This window comes from Tauraco erythrolophus, chromosome 5 (assembly GCF_009769465.1).
Source record: "Tauraco erythrolophus isolate bTauEry1 chromosome 5, bTauEry1.pri, whole genome shotgun sequence".
Lineage (NCBI taxonomy): Eukaryota > Metazoa > Chordata > Aves > Musophagiformes > Musophagidae > Tauraco > Tauraco erythrolophus.
The window spans coordinates 64,516,555-64,532,338 of record NC_141469.1 but is presented as its reverse complement, the minus strand read 5'-3'; the positions used below and the strand labels follow the sequence as shown (position 1 = coordinate 64,532,338).

The window sequence follows — 15,784 nt, the reverse complement described above, 5'->3', positions numbered from 1 at the left end:
GGGAGGGAGTGTTGTTTTTCAATCAGCCTTCCACCATTTGTTTCAGCTGATAACATCTCAGTATCCTGAGCATGGATAGCATACATACTCTAAAGGGAGAAAAAAATCCAGTTTACCAACAGAAGTAACCCAATCCAGCGATTTCATTTTTCTCCCGTTGACACTACTCACTGACTGAGGCCAACTTTTTGAAATGAGTAGGAGTATATCACACCTCAACACGTTTGCAGTAGGCAGTGATTGCAGTTCTGTAAGGCAAAAAATTCTAGCACTTACTTTGTAGGCAAGAGGGCTCCTGTGTCGATCCCAAAGTCTTAAACAGTGTTTTTTTGAAACACAGTGTGTTACTGGTATTGTGATATTATTTGTTCTTCACAGGGCCAATACGAGAGCTGAGGCACACAGCAGAAACCCGCTGGTGCGTTGGACTTAGCTAAACTTACAGTTCACGCACGCGACTGAAGTAACTTTTTCAGCCCGCTTTTTCTACAGCATAGCAGATCGAGGGGAAAGATTTGCACGTGAGAAACCAAGGCAGTAACATAACTTCAGGGATGTAACGAATTATTTTCTTCTGTAGCACCAATATCTTGCCAAGACCAAGGCTGCAAGTAGAATCACACTGTAAAATAACAAACTGTATCACTGAGACCGAGTTTAATCTAAGCAGGAGTGTTGTGCTCTGTTGTGAATGTTGCTAGGTTACTTAGCATGACACTGCCATTTTTGCCTTGCTCTTTGTCAGTCCTGCTCATATTGCAGTGTGCTTGGGAATGTATGGGATTGGACACACAGCCAACACACGAGTAGCAGTTTTAGGCTAGATTTTACAAATTGCACTGCTTAAATCTAGACAGTTTAAACATTATTTCTGCATATACAGATAACAGAAAAAAAGAAATAAAAAAGAAATAGCATCAGGCTAAGGACATTCTTCAAGATGAGAAAGTTTATACATAGATAACCATTGTGTTATAACACTTGGTACCGTTTAAATTGTGGAAATTCACAGCAGGTTTAAAAATGATAAATACATACATACATGCTCAAGGCAGGAAGCAAATCCTGTTCATCTTCCTGTCAGTGTTGTGTTAGTGCATGTACAGAGTTTCCCTATGTAGTGTTACTACTGCATGATCCAAAATCTTAGAGCCTTTGTGTCTGGGCACCATACCCTGCCCCTGAATATTCAGAGCCTACTTTTTAGCATTTGTTATTCTGGATAATGCTCATCGACGACACAGCAGTGCCCCAGGTTATCAGCTCTGGTCATTGATGACACTGGTTCATTAGTGGGTTTTTAGATGCACTAAAATGAGCTGGTTTTGTATTGTTTCTAGTTCAGGGATTGAAAAAGCAGTTTTAGTAAATGATAAAATTCTATGTCTGTGCTTTTTCCTTCTCTTTGGAGAAGAACCAGAAGCATCCTCCTCTGGCTCCCCTAAACAAAACATCTGTTTCACCAGGCCCATTCTATTCTTTCTTCCCAGTGTAATTCCCAAGCAAACCTACTTATCTCTTCCACTATTTGCTTGCTTTTACTATGCGTTTAACAGTACAATGGAGGCAAAGAAGGGCTATGAGTTAATGTACTAGCCCTTCACACTCAAAGATCTGGATTCCAATTCTTTTAAATCATCCTGAGTGGAAATAATTTTGGCATAGCCTCCTCAATTCTAATGGAAAGTTGTCCACATCTCAAAGCTATCACAAACTCAGGCAAATCTGGCAACCTTTCCTTAAGAAAAGCGAAAAAACGTAAATACAAGGGAGCCTCCATCACAATTCTGATGGACTGGTGGATATTTGCTAGGCTGTTGCTGTGTTTTGCTCATTGCTATTGGAACCAGCAAGCTACAAAGCAAAAAGGCATCATCTTAGTTGATAGAAATTGATGTTAGTAGAGCAAAGGATTCAGTTCATTAAAGCTCTGCCAGTTTATGACGTCTAACGATGTGGATTAATATTACAGGATTTATGTATGTCAAGAGATTTGTTGACACACCTCGGAAATGGTCTGCGGTAGTTAACACAGCACCATTGCCTGCCATGCAAAGCACAACATGCTGGAACTGAGGTTCTAAGGCACCTCTGGGCTTTGCAGTAAAATTTGCCACATAACTTAATCCAGAGCACACTCACCCCAGGCCCAGACAAACACAAACCCATGCCAGTGTCAGGGCTTTAGTTACAGGTTACGTCCCTTAACTGAGCTCTTTCCATCAGTTGTATGAGCTCAAGTCGAGCCCTTACCTTCACCTCCTTTCCTTTTATCCCAGTCTCTGCACTTCTTTGCACTATGCACCCACAGTCCTCAGTCTGGATTTCCCTTATTTTCTACAACATCTTCTCATTAATTACTTCCCCCTCATCACTTCTTTCCCATTCATCCCATTACTTTTCCAAATCTTTGGCTTTCTGCCTGTTCTTCCCTACCCAACTTCCTTAGTAGCCACTGTGTTTCCATTTGTGATACCTTCATGTATTAAGATAGGCAGAAATTATCCCAAAATGTGTGAACTACTCACCTGCCAGAAAAAGATTATTATGCAGTGGCACCTAAAAGAGAAATTTATTTGTTCCAGATGTTTTTAATGGTCTTGTAACACAAAACCAAGTTTTTGCCTAAGAAATTGCTGCAGGTCATGCACAATGGCTTATTTTAACGCAAGTATTTTTCTTGTGTGGTAAACAGGTCATGGGAATACAAGTGGGACACAGAGACTTCGTTTCTAACAGTCCAGCAGTAACATGAAGGTCATTGCCATTTGAAGGCTGCATGTGACCCCAGTGAAATTGTTTTTCAATGGGCTTTGGCCAGTTGTTAATGAACAGCTATTTGCAACCCTCGAATTACTGTGACAAAAATATTTGTCACTTTTATGATGGCAGACTTGAGCGTGGAGCTCACAGCTTAGAACCAAAATACACTGCAAAGCTAATGTGGATGTTGCCTTACTGCTACCAGTCCAGGGGGCAGGGACAGATGTACATCTCCTATACGTTTATCAAAAGAGCTATTTAAAACTACCATTTTTGAAAAGTTATTAAAATCATTACTGTTATATCGAAGTATACGAGCTTTTACTACAGTATTATTTTATACATAGCTTTTATATTTGTATCTATTGTGTACATTTATTAATACCAGCAGAGGCTTTTACCCCTTACACGGGGAATTCCACAGAGCCCTGGATGTCAGCAGTTGCAGTTCTGGCTTCAGGCATTCTCATCCCAGATTTGTTACCACTGGTACTTGCGGTGGACAATCTGTCTTGTAAAAAAAAAAAAAAAAAAGAAAAAAAAAATAAAACAAAGAAGGGGATGAAATACAACACAGCCCATGTTTTGTTTATCATTCACTGAATGATCTATCTCCAACGTCCACCAGTGCAGTTGTGTATTTCAGTGTGCTTCCTACTCCCAATCCAGGCTCACTCTTCAGAGAGGACCCTTTATGTATTAGTACAGTTCATTTGGTTTTTACATTTGTGGGGTTTTTCTTTTTGAGCTGTGGCCCCACCAGATCAATCCGCTCTGGGGGCAGCAGCTCTGTGCCACCAAGTGCCACTTTCAAGATCTTGAACTAATTGTCTCGTCTTTTTGTCCACTTGCCATGCACAGAGAAACCTCCCACCCGCATCAATAACGTAGTTGATAGACTGTTTCAAGGACTTAATTGCCAGGGCTACTAACAATCTTTTTTTAGAAGAAAATCTTCCAGGCAGAACATTTTAACCATAACTGTGTTCTAGTCACCATTATTCCTGTCTATTCTGTGTTAGATTGGAAGCTGATAAAATAGTTCAATATCAGAAGGTTTTGACAAATGTTTTTCAATGCCTTTGTGAAAGAAGAGATTGTATTACAGACTCTGTAACAGGAGGGCAAAAAAATAGAAGAGATCATGTTGAACATTCATTAATATTACATGTATTACATGCTTTAAATCTTCTAATGTTCCTCCTCTCCATCGTCATAACAGGGCAGAATAAGTTGCACGGGCAGGCTGATGGTTCAAGCTGTAAATCAAAGAGGCCGCAGTCCTTGGTCACCTTCTGGTCAGCCTCATATAAGAAGGTACTTGATGCTTTTTTTTTTTCTTTCTTTTAGTAATATGTGTTTTGCAAAATTATTATGGTAAGATAAAGAATGTGAAGTAAGAAGTTAAAAGCATGGCATTCAGGAAGAAACAGGACCTCTGCTGTCTAAAAATTTCTGCAAAGCTTGCATACTCTGAAGTATAAGCAACCTCTGAAATGATATTACTTTTAAGTATCTTTAATTTTGCCTGCCTCCTCCTCCTTTCTTTGTGATATTCACTAATTACTCCTGATCTCAAATTACACTATCAGCTGTTGGGAAGGACCCTGTCACTTAAATTTTTTAAAACATCTCACTTGACTAGGGCTCTACCAGGAACCTGTACTTTCTGCAGCTTTTGTTAAGTATTCCTTTAAAGAAACAGCAGAAATAACTGCATGCCGAAGAAGTTTATCAGATTTACATTAGAAATATTTTAGTATTTCAGTGATTTCAGTTCAGGTTCTTATAAGGAATTATGAGTCAGAAATAAAGTATTAAACTTATCTTTGGTGAGTTTACAATTATTCACATATGAAGCTTTGGTTTATGTTGTTGGACCATATAAGGGAATTTTCCCTGCAAATACTTTTTTTTTTCATTACCCAGAGCATTTATGAGGCTACTTAGCAAGGCTTAGACAGCTTTAGATGACACAAAAAAAAAAAATCGTTTTGGTTACCCAAAGAGAACTGTTTTCCAGGGAGCATGAGGGCTTCGGTTCCGGTTTCTGTGAGGCACGTGTTTTGCTTCATGGTCACAATGGCCACAGAATCTCAGTACTGTCCAATCGTAATCTACAGAATAGATGGAATTACATAGCCAATGTGCAATAAAGAAATTATTCTTGTAACAACTGGCAGTGGTAGTAGTATGTACTGTAGAACTGCTGCGTGCAGAACAGGCTCCCTTTCTTCTCTGGTAACTAGAAAGTATTAGGACATGACGTTAGTTCTTTAAAAGATCTTACTGGTCTTATTCTTGCATGGAACAAATTTGGCTTCCTGCAGTCCTGAAAGCATTTCCCACCATCTCTCACTGAGGCGTCCTACCAACTTGCCCTCTGTTTTGAGAACAGCCCAAAAATGCTGGATCTGCTTGGTGTAGCCTGTCCAGTAAATAAGACACTTGACACCTACAAATAATGGGCAAAACCAAAGAGTCTCTGTTAATCCCTGCAGGGAAAAGCTGCCATGAAGAGTCAGGTTTCAACTGAATTAGTCCGTGCGCACAGGGTGAGAAACGGGAAACATCTTTAAAAATGGGGATGGGAGAAAGGAAGATGCACTTGGGTAAGAGCAGTGAGCAGCTGACACCTCTGCATCCTTCTGAAGGATGAAATGTGGGTCCTTCTGCGACAGGCAGAACCCTTGGGTAATAACGGGGGACGCTCGTTTTTCAATTTCTCCATGCGCAATCCAAATCTGAGGCTGGTTATGGCTGAAGTTTTATTTTCTAATTGAGACAAGCACTCAGGCAGCCACCATTGTTTTGGTTGGGTGTCCAGTAGAGTAATGAATTATAAATAAGAGATTTCCATATAGCAGTCCAATTAGAATTAGGGCAATTGTTGGGGATTCTTATTTCCTGTAAAATTATCACACGTGAAGGGCCCATCCTCTTATCTTTCCTTACGGAGAGTCTGTTTCTGCTAAGCATTCAGCACAATACTATTGCTGTTCAGTGACATTTCCCACTACTCACATCATCCAGTTTTCCCTGAGACTGATCAAATGGGAGCATGTAAAGCCTTCCTAAGACAGACTCCCATCGCTGGCTTTGCTAATGTAACATCCCACCATACTGTACCCCTCCATATACTACAGTATTTGTCACGTACATTGCTGTTTACTTTTGATAAGTAATACTGCTGCGGCATTGCAGTATTATTTCTATAAGCTTTTCTTATAGAAATAAGCAACAAAGCCTTTTTTTTTTTTTCCCCCAAGTGTAATTATTAGCTTAATGAACTTTGACTTGTTACACTGTTGACAGGCTTTTTCCTGAAGTATTTTTAATCTCTTACAGTATGTGTTGTGGTAGAACTGTTTTTTGTCATCTTCATTACGTTACAGCTATTTTAAAACACTCTTTGTAGTCGTTATTTCATTTTTAGTATATTTTTCTGGAATTTGCTTAGCTTGCAAACATTACCTCTTAGCATTACTTTGGGGGAGGGAACTTTTGAATTGTCTGATGTGTACAAAGCTTGGGCACAATCCCTTAGATGACATCGTGCTCAACGTTGTTCACACCTAAGATGTCTTGCAGTGCACTACAGCCAGAGCCCCAAATAAATCATCATAAAATGCATGAGATTTAAGGAAGATTTTAAAAATAAATATTCCTATTGCCCCTGCCCTCAATTACAGGATTAATTTTATCATCTCCTTTATCCCAAATTAGTGGTCATTATCATATGGTCAGTCATAAAGCCTTGCCCAGCTTCTTGCTCACTGAAATTCCTAGTGCACTGGACCACACCAACCCATGGAGTCTCCCCTGGACACATTTAGCACATGAAGTCAGCATTGCTGAAACTAATCTTTGCAATTTGATGTCCACATCACAGCTGTAAAGAACCCACAACTAATCCAAGAGTATTCCAGTCTACTGCAATTTGTTGTTCGTAGACATCTGAAGTACTTGGCTCTACTCGTTTCGTTATTTCTTTAAAACCACAAAATGTTTTAGAGGTAAAATAACCCAAGTTTCACCTTTCAAGGCAAAAGCTTAAAAGTAGTCTTCAGTTTTAGAGGTAAATTTACAAAGAGGTAAAAAGAAATGCATTATTTATTTCTGACTCTAGACCAAACAGCATGCTGATTTAGGTTTCCTTTCAGATGTGTAATTTGAAAACTTAGTATGTTCTTGAATCATGAAAACTTATCAGGAAAAAAAAAAACCAGCTTTGCTCACAAACTCCTAACCTTTTTATTTTCCATTTCATCTAGTGTAAATTCCGCCCCCCCCAAGTTTTGACCAGTGCTGCCTTTTTATGCGTCGAAACAGGATGCATGTAGATACTATGAAGGCAGACTTTGCATGGGTTGTGCTTGCACTGTGCAGCACTTAATTGACCAGGTACCATCACAGTTGGTCTTGCAGAACTAATTATCAAAAGATATGAGTAGAGTTTTTCTTCGTTACCATCCATCTTCCCTCCCAGCTGCAAGCATACGACTCGGTGTGTCTGCAAACACGGTTAGGAACTCACCAACCAGAGCTTAGTGTTGCTCATGAGCTGTAAGGCAGGAGCTGCTCAAGTAGCTTTAGGTGTGTGGAAGTGGCAAAAAAACTTAAGTAAGTGCTTAAGACCCGGATTTAGGCACCTGAAGCGTTACAGAAGCTTTTAGTTGCGCAAAGATGTCAGCCTGTGTTCCCCAAGTCGATATCCATTCCTTCACTAATAAGAAGTGCGGGCTAGATTATGCACGCAGGCACACACACACACACGCATGCGTTTGCCTTTAGTTATAGCTGTGGGAAGCCTGTGATGATCATTAAAAAGTCAAAATTTATCTATTTATGACAGATAATATTGTAGCAAAAGTAATGACTGGTCAGAATTCAAACAGCAATAATAGAGAGAAGGGCAACAGCTGAGGACAAAAGAAACCAAATTCGAGCAAGTCTAATTAAACTTAACCTCAGTGGAATACAGTGTGCAGCTGGCATCTTGTTTTCCAAACATTAACTGTTGGGAGTTTTAAGCTTTTTTTTTTGTTATGAATTCTTTTAACCTAAAGAAAAGCCCCTGGGCAGTAGAAAATGCAGTATATAGCCATGTATACTGATAAAAGTTACCAAGGAGGATATTTGAATGTCTCATCTCCACTGCAACAAGATGGAGCTGGCTCCAGAATGCAGTCCATTGGAGCTGATGAGGCAAGGACAAGAACTGATCTAAAATTTTGTTTTAATTACGTTTCTTTGATTACTACATCAAACAAATGAAATGCTGATTTCGATGGGGAAAAAAAAAAAAACAGTTAAATGAGGAACCACTTAGAAAAAGATTCAATAGATTAAATTAACAGGCAAGAACAGCCAATGCTGAAAACAGATTAAGTGATACTGTGGAAACTTAAAGATATTGATACTGTTTCTGGGGACGGGAGTTATTTTTCCTTCTTTTTATTTTTTTTATTAAACTCTTTACAGTACCTTTACTAGGAACAATTTAACGACCAAAGTTTTTCTTCTGAAATTCTCATTGTTTTGACACAATTTGGTGGCTTTGAAAACGTCCATGAATATCTCAAAGAAAAAAACTGTTAAATGAGGAATAAATATCCACAGACTTTTCTGTATGGTCTTCAGTAGTGCAGAACACGATAAGATGAAAAGTTAAGTCTGATGTGAGAAGTCTCTTCTCAACTAACTGAGATGAGTTAGCTTTTAGCTGCTGTTACTTTCTGAAAGGTTAAACACAACCAATGAGCAGTACATGCATTTTCTGGTGTAATCTGCAACATTGAAGAGATTAAATACACAGGACATGAGAAATGGGGAACTGAAGCTATACGCTAAGGCCCGCTGACTTCTTTTATTTGTATTTCCGTGATTTAAAGACCAGCTCTAAACAAAAATATTATCATGAATAAATAAATGATTATTACAAGCAATTACAAATTATTATTCTGTAGCAAGATTGTTTTCTGAATCATATTTTGCCACAACATGTGAATTAAATGAAAGTAATTAATAAGTACAGTGTCATAATTAACTCACCCTGAGCCAAATGCTACCAGTGTATGTGCATAAATATGGAGTGATTATGGTATAGGTCAAAGAAGTGATTTAAAATTCAAAGCAGTCATATAAATGATTTTGGTTCTTCTGATTTAGCAGAGAAAAAAAATAATTCACCTTTATTTCATATTATTTTAAGACCACGATCTCGATCAAGGGACAGTGGTGATGAAAATGAACCAATTCAGGAACGATTCTTCCGGCCTCATTTTCTGCAGGCTCCTGGAGACCTGACTGTTCAAGAAGGAAAACTATGCAGAATGGACTGCAAGGCAAGTGTCATGCAAAGGATAGCAGCAACCTTTCTATAACCTTAGCTGACTCAAAAAACAAGTTAGTTTCTTTTTAAAACTATTTTACCTATTGGCAGTTTCAGCAACTGTCAAAGGTTAATCTCACTGCTTATGAGCAAGTTGACAAGAAAAGTTTGCTTCCCCTCTAGTGAAAGTGCTGCAGGCAAATCTTACAGCTCAGAGTAAACTGATTTTTAGAATTCAGCTATGCTGGGGTGTGGAGGGAAGCAGCACACACATTATGAAGACAGTGTGCTTCTCCATTTTAAGTCCTTTTACTACTTGAGTTTCGATCCTCTGTTAAAAGTTTCAAACAATATAATCTTGATTTATTACTTTGCCTAGCAGAACTCATTAAGGCTTGGATCACTTCTGTTTACTTTATGCTGATATATTTGGGAGAAGCTATTTGTTTTCCAGCAGTGCCCACAGCAAACGGCACAGCTTTCAGAGGTACAAGATTTGTTCACACAGACCAAGCATTAACTAGTGCAGGCGGTGCTGTCACCAGGTCACACCTAAGTGGAATCGAACGGAGAGTTCAATAATCAGTCAGCGAGCACCTTTTTGTCTGCAAGTTTCCCACAATCAGTTAATCTAGAATGGAGTATCTTCTTATTCCACACGAAGAGCAAACAATAAAAAAAGACAAAAGGTGTCACCCTGCCGTTTGTTTTGCAATGTATTATTATTTAGCTTCCTGCATATCTAAACACTGATCTTTTTCTCAGTCACGCCCGTAAGACAGGATGGAATTCAGGGAGTTGGCCAGAAAGCTAAGTAAATGACTGTAACTGTGTGTAATTCAGGACAGTAAATCTTGTGGTGCACCTGCAGTAGCAAACAAAACAAAACTCCTCTGAAGTAACAAGTCAGGGCTCCTCCAGTGTTTCGTATGGCTAACACCATTTCCCACTATTCTGTTTACACTTAAGGTTAGTGGATTACCAACTCCAGATTTAAGCTGGCAACTTAACGGAAGACCAATTCGTCCTGATAGTTCCCACAAAATGTTGGTGCGTGAGAACGGTGTGCACTCCTTGATAATAGAACCAGTCACAGCCAGAGATGCTGGAATCTACACGTGTATTGCCAGCAATCGAGCTGGTGAAAATACCTTCAGCCTGGAGCTCATTGTTGCAGGTAACACCTCCATGCTAAGCTTCCACACTGAGCACTGTAAGGATAACATGAAAAAGGAAAATTTAAGTGCTGTCAAATGAGATGGTTGAGGGGTAGGGGGTAAGAAAGGGAAACGTGGCAGTAACGGAACTGTAGTACAGTTACAGGGGATATATACATGCTAAGTTGTGGCATGTTGACCAGCAAATAACCTCTGTGCACACAGGTAAGAGGGCAGCTGAGGCCACGAACCCGACTATTGACTTGAATGGGGGTTTTAATGGCAATTTGTGTAGACCCACATCTACCAATAGGTAGCCAGTGTGAGAGGACTTGTGTGTTTCACAGCATATTAGCCTAATGCTATTCCAGCCTTCTGGCAGAGCAGTTCCCTCTATTATTAAAAGCCCATCCTTTTATGGAGCATGAAGGAGCACTCTTTAACAAGCACTGTGCAGCCAGTTTATCTGGTCTTCATGCTCCACATTTCAATTCTTTCGGGGAGGCAAGGGGAAACCACTCAGTTCTATCAGCACTCACTTTTTCCCTGTTAAAACACTGATGTGACTGTTTTCTTCAGATGAACCAGGACTGGACTTTGTGGTTAATGAAGACAACACTTAAGTTTCCTCCCTCTTAGATTTTTGCATTACTGGTTTTTAGCATATTGCTGAAAGAAAGGCTACATTTTCATACACTAGTGTCAACATGACCTCAATCTTTATTTTCACAGCTAAGGAAGCACACAAAGCACCTGTGTTTATAGAGAAGCTACAAAACACAGGTGTGACTGAGGGATTCCCAGTGCGACTGGAGTGTCGAATCTCGGGGGAGCCGTCTCCACAGATATTTTGGAAGAAAGAGAACGAGTCACTCACATACAACACTGACCGAGTGAGGTTAGACAGACTTAGAATACTCTGCCCATGTGTAACTTCAATGACAATTTCTCCTGTAACACAACTGAAAACCTACAAGGTCTTAAGAATGTTTTGTGTGAATAGCAGCTCACAAATGTTAACCAGTTATTGTAATAATTTATCACATTTACTCAAACTTGCAGCCAGCCTGGTGGCTGAGCCAGAATTAAAATGTTAGTTCTCTTTTCCAGCCCTGGACTTAAACAACTATCTTTGCACTTTAAGCATGTGGAGAAGTAGTTTTTCTCTTCTAAAGCCAAGACTTACAGAAGTTTACTGGTGAAAACCCAGGCTCCTAAGTAAAGCTATCTGCTTCTCAGCAGAAACTTTGGTTCATAACTCTGCTGTGTAGTTAAGCAACTAAGTTGGTTTTTTTTAATATATATTCTATAAACTTGTCTTCAAAATTTGGTAACATTTTGTATGAATGTTTAAAAGCAAACTCATAATATATTGCAAGAAAAGGAACTCGTTACTGATACGACACTGGAATAAATTATTGCTGTCCTTCTAAATAACCAAAAGTATTTCAGTATCTTGATCCTCAAGCTTTTTTTATCCCTTCCCACAAAAGTCTGGGTAAGTTCTGGCATCCCTACTACTTAAATCAGATTTCCAGATGTCTTCATCTGTAACTGTGAAAGAGAAGTTACTTTATGCGTTTTTGCTGCTTAGTTTTCAACAAAGGATGTTCAACTGCCAAATTGTCAAGCATACTCAAGGTTTTATTTTCCACTTGCTAACTTCAGAGGAAGTTCCATGTTAATTAAAAGGGGACTATAATTAATCTGTAACTAGGATTGGGTCTGTTTACATTTAAAAATGGCCCACTTTGGTTTGCAGTTTAAATAGCAATTGTCTACTTTTCTTTCGTTTAGCATGCACCAGGATAACTACGGCTACATTTGCCTGCTTATTCAGGGAGCTACAAAGGAGGATGCTGGTTGGTATACTGTGTCAGCTAAGAACGAGGCTGGGATTGTGTCTTGCACAGCCAGGTTGGATGTTTATAGTAAGTGACTTCAATTTTCATGATCACATTAATCCCCCAAAAGCACCAGTTCTATAAATTTCAGTTTATTCACAGAATGGTTTACATTGGTCTCTCTCTCTTTTGTTTATAGTTTGTCCACATCAAGACAACAAATGCTCTGTCAAAGTATATTTCACCGTCTTTCCGATACCTAAAGCAAAACAAGCATGCACGCTTCCTGGTTTTGCTTAGCATATTAAATATAGCTAATTAACAACAGATAACGGCATGGTTACATTCTTTTTGTGGATCATCATGACTATTGCTCTGCTAGCACTTCCCTAACCTTTTGTATTCTTTTGTACCTTAGTCTGTAATACACCTGTGACAGCTACCAGAAGTGCAGTAGATGTTTTTATGGCTTTCTGCTTAATTACTCAGTTTGTTCCAAAGCAGCCCCTTACACAGTGAATGTTTTCTTAAACCAAAATCTCTTACCGGTCTTCTCATAACAAGAATTAAGGGGGGGTGGGAGGGGGGAAGGGGAGAGACTGGAATGATAAAGGATGGGGGAAGGGGAGAGACTGGAATGATAAAGGATGGTTTCTGGTGTGGTGTTGGGACTTGTGAATTAGAGACTTGGCTCAGCATTCTTCAGCATCCAAGGGGTGGCAATGGCAACCAGATGATTTCCTTTTACATGCAACAACCCCTGAACAGGCCTGTCACTGTCATATTAGCGCACAGAACCAAACCCCTTGCTGTCACCCTTCTCAGTGACACGAGGAGAAGTAGAAAGCAATGCCAAAAAGGCAAAGTAACAAACACAGACACTATTGTTTATACTTAACCACTTTCCAAGGCGAAACTAGATGCTGAGGGGAAAAAAAACAAACGGCAAGAAATGAAACAAACTTACCTTTGATATAATGGTTTTCTGCTGCTCAGAAATCAGTATCTCCTTCACAAGGGGCTGACTGTGCATCTGGTACGCTTTGCTGCACAGCTCAGGATGGCTAATGTTTTTCCTTTGCTTTTTAATCTACAGCTCAGTGGCAACAACCACCTCAGACAACCAAGCCAAAGAAGGTGCGGCCCTCAGCCAGCCGATATGCTGCACTTTGTGACCAAGGACTAGACATCAAAGCAGCTTTCCAGCCTGAGGCAAATCCAGTCCACCTGGCAATGCAGTCTGGCTTGGTAGAGAGCGATGATCTGTAGATCCGGCTGCCGCTTCCATCATTTTCTTTCAAAGCAGAAACACTGAAAGCCATTGCCTTGACCAATGACACTCCTATGTCACTTTATGCAAAGGCAGACACCTTCAAGTACAAAAGATAAACACCACACACAATAACCATATATTCCTTATTCATTATACCAAATTAGACGAATAGATAGATTATTAATAGAAATGTACACATTGCACAACAAATCACATTCACCAGTTCCTTACACCTAAGTTGCTTCAGCTCTTACAAATAACCCTTTTCATAAAGGCCAAAATACATCAGAGAGACAGGTTTTTCAGAAGAGGACACTATTTATCACTACGTGCCTTCGTAAGCAGGAAGTAGACGCTACACAACCTTCATGGTGCAAGATATTTATTTGAGGCCATTAGATCACAAAGCAAATTAGAATGTATGGTTATCTGTAGCTCTACAACGGCAATGCATCCTGATAGCTACAATGAACAAGTGCAATACTGTAAGAATAAACCAGGAAGGGACAAGGAAGAGAAATGTAAGCACATGCTCTATCTCTGCAAACTGCTTTCTAGTCTACAAAGAAAAAAAATCTTGCCTTAAATGCTGTTAGTATGGACAATTCTAGAAAGCAACAGCAACACCGTAACTTTAAATTCTTTTGTATTTTTTCTTTTTTTGCCATCTAGGAGGAGACTTACAAACACACAACAAAGACAGTTTAAGCCTAAGTAATTTAACCTCTTCAAGATAACGAAGAAAAAGAGCTGACATCTAAAAACAGTCTACTCCAGACTATAAATACTGGGAACTAGACAGGAAAAAAACGCCGACAGCATGAACCACTGCAGTAGGTTCCTGCAAGGGGTGGGATGGGGACAGGGCGAGAGGCTGAAACTCCCTATGGTTTTCCTGAAGACAGTCTGTAACCTTGTAATACTCCCATTCAAGAATCTGAAATTCCAAGGTGAGCTGAAAACGAGGGAGTGTATGTACGGGGTGTTCGACTGTTTAAAGCTTGTGTAATGTGTATGAGGATTTTAGAAATGATTAGTAAGTGAAAGATGGGTTGAGACTGCAACATGAGTTTAAATGACAAGTATACACCACAGGTGCTAAGCTTGCAGATCTGAGGACGTAGAAGATGGACAAAAATGACATCAAACTTGCGCCTTTTTTTTTTTTTTTTTCCTCTTAACATAGCATGTGTCTCTGGTAGATTTCATTTTTTTCTTCTCCCGACTGTAGACAAATGACAGCTCTTTCAATGGGTAGAGTCTGTGCACCGTGGGTGAAAAGCCTGAAGGCTGCTTTCAGGACGCAAGGCAAATCCACATCCAACTGCAGCCCCACCTAGTCAGATGTGACCAGGTAGTGTGAAATTAGAACCAAACGAATTTCAGATGAAGGGAGGGAGGGAGGGATGGAAGAATACTAGGCCTGACAAGAAAAATGAGTGTTTTATGGTACGAGCTACGATACTTTGCTATGAAAGGAAAACACTGTATTCCTTATATGAAGCACATATATGGTATCTTTCATTATTTATAATAAAAGTGTTGAAATGTTTTATCTCAGTTCAGTTATTCAGAAGTCCTGTACTTAGGGTTTTTTTTTTTTAATTTTGTAATTGTGTACACCATATATTGCATTACTGCTATACATGTATTGCTTTGTAAGTACACAAAGTTTGTTTTGTTTTTTTAGTGACTAATAAACTTTAGCACATAAGGTAGTACTATTCTGGTGCAGGATATGACCAGTTATGGGGATCGTTAATCTAGATTAACGTCATAGCCCATCATCTGGGAATAATCTGATTCTGTTCTAGAGAAAGTATGTCATATCATTTGCCAAATTTTCCTCAACTGTGACATGCTAATTTACTTTTTTGTTTAGCTTCACTAGCATTATTTTGCCACCTTTTATTTGTATTTATAAAAAAATGTATTATCATTACTTTGGTTTGTTGTGCTGATATAATGTGGGTTTAACATCAATAAATATTACACAAATAGAAAGTTTTCCTTCTGGTAAAGACTATTAACTGTTTCAGTAGAAGCATGCACGTGTAAGATTTAGAAATTTTAAATATTATGAATACAGATGAAGCGAGGGCTATATGCAGCATCTAAAAATGACTAGAATTTGTTTAGAATATTCTGCTTGTGACCTCGAATCTTGTTTAAACAAAGCAGAGGAACATGACCCATAAATTCTGAGAAACTTGCTGAATAAAAGTACTTGAAGATTATTTTAATAGGTTAGAAAATATGCAGGTCTATTTTGTGTGTCTGGTAACTGCAATATGACATCACTTACAACAGATTCGAAGTAAAGGGCATGGTTCAAGCACCATTAAATTTAAGAACAGCCTTCTAACAAGGCAATATCAAAATAAAATGTTAAGATTTATTTGTAAAAATCTTG

The 15,784-nt window shown here is 39.1% G+C and overlaps 1 protein-coding gene across 3 annotated transcripts in view; it reads left to right on the top strand.

Moving 5' to 3' along the window:
* PALLD (palladin, cytoskeletal associated protein) overlaps nt 1-13,437 on the top strand; it is a 193,984-nt gene extending 180,547 nt beyond the window's left edge. For all 3 annotated transcript variants that reach the window (XM_086611305.1, XM_086611304.1, XM_086611303.1), the window contains 6 exons: nt 3,986-4,080; nt 8,978-9,110; nt 10,067-10,274; nt 10,987-11,152; nt 12,052-12,185; nt 13,195-13,437. In XM_086611305.1, coding sequence (XP_086467431.1) covers nt 3,986-4,080; nt 8,978-9,110; nt 10,067-10,274; nt 10,987-11,152; nt 12,052-12,185; nt 13,195-13,367 — 909 coding nt within the window. In that variant the 3' untranslated portion in view covers nt 13,368-13,437. The remainder of the gene's footprint in view (nt 1-3,985; nt 4,081-8,977; nt 9,111-10,066; nt 10,275-10,986; nt 11,153-12,051; nt 12,186-13,194) is intronic.
* Nucleotides 13,438-15,784: the final 2,347 nt, after the last annotated feature.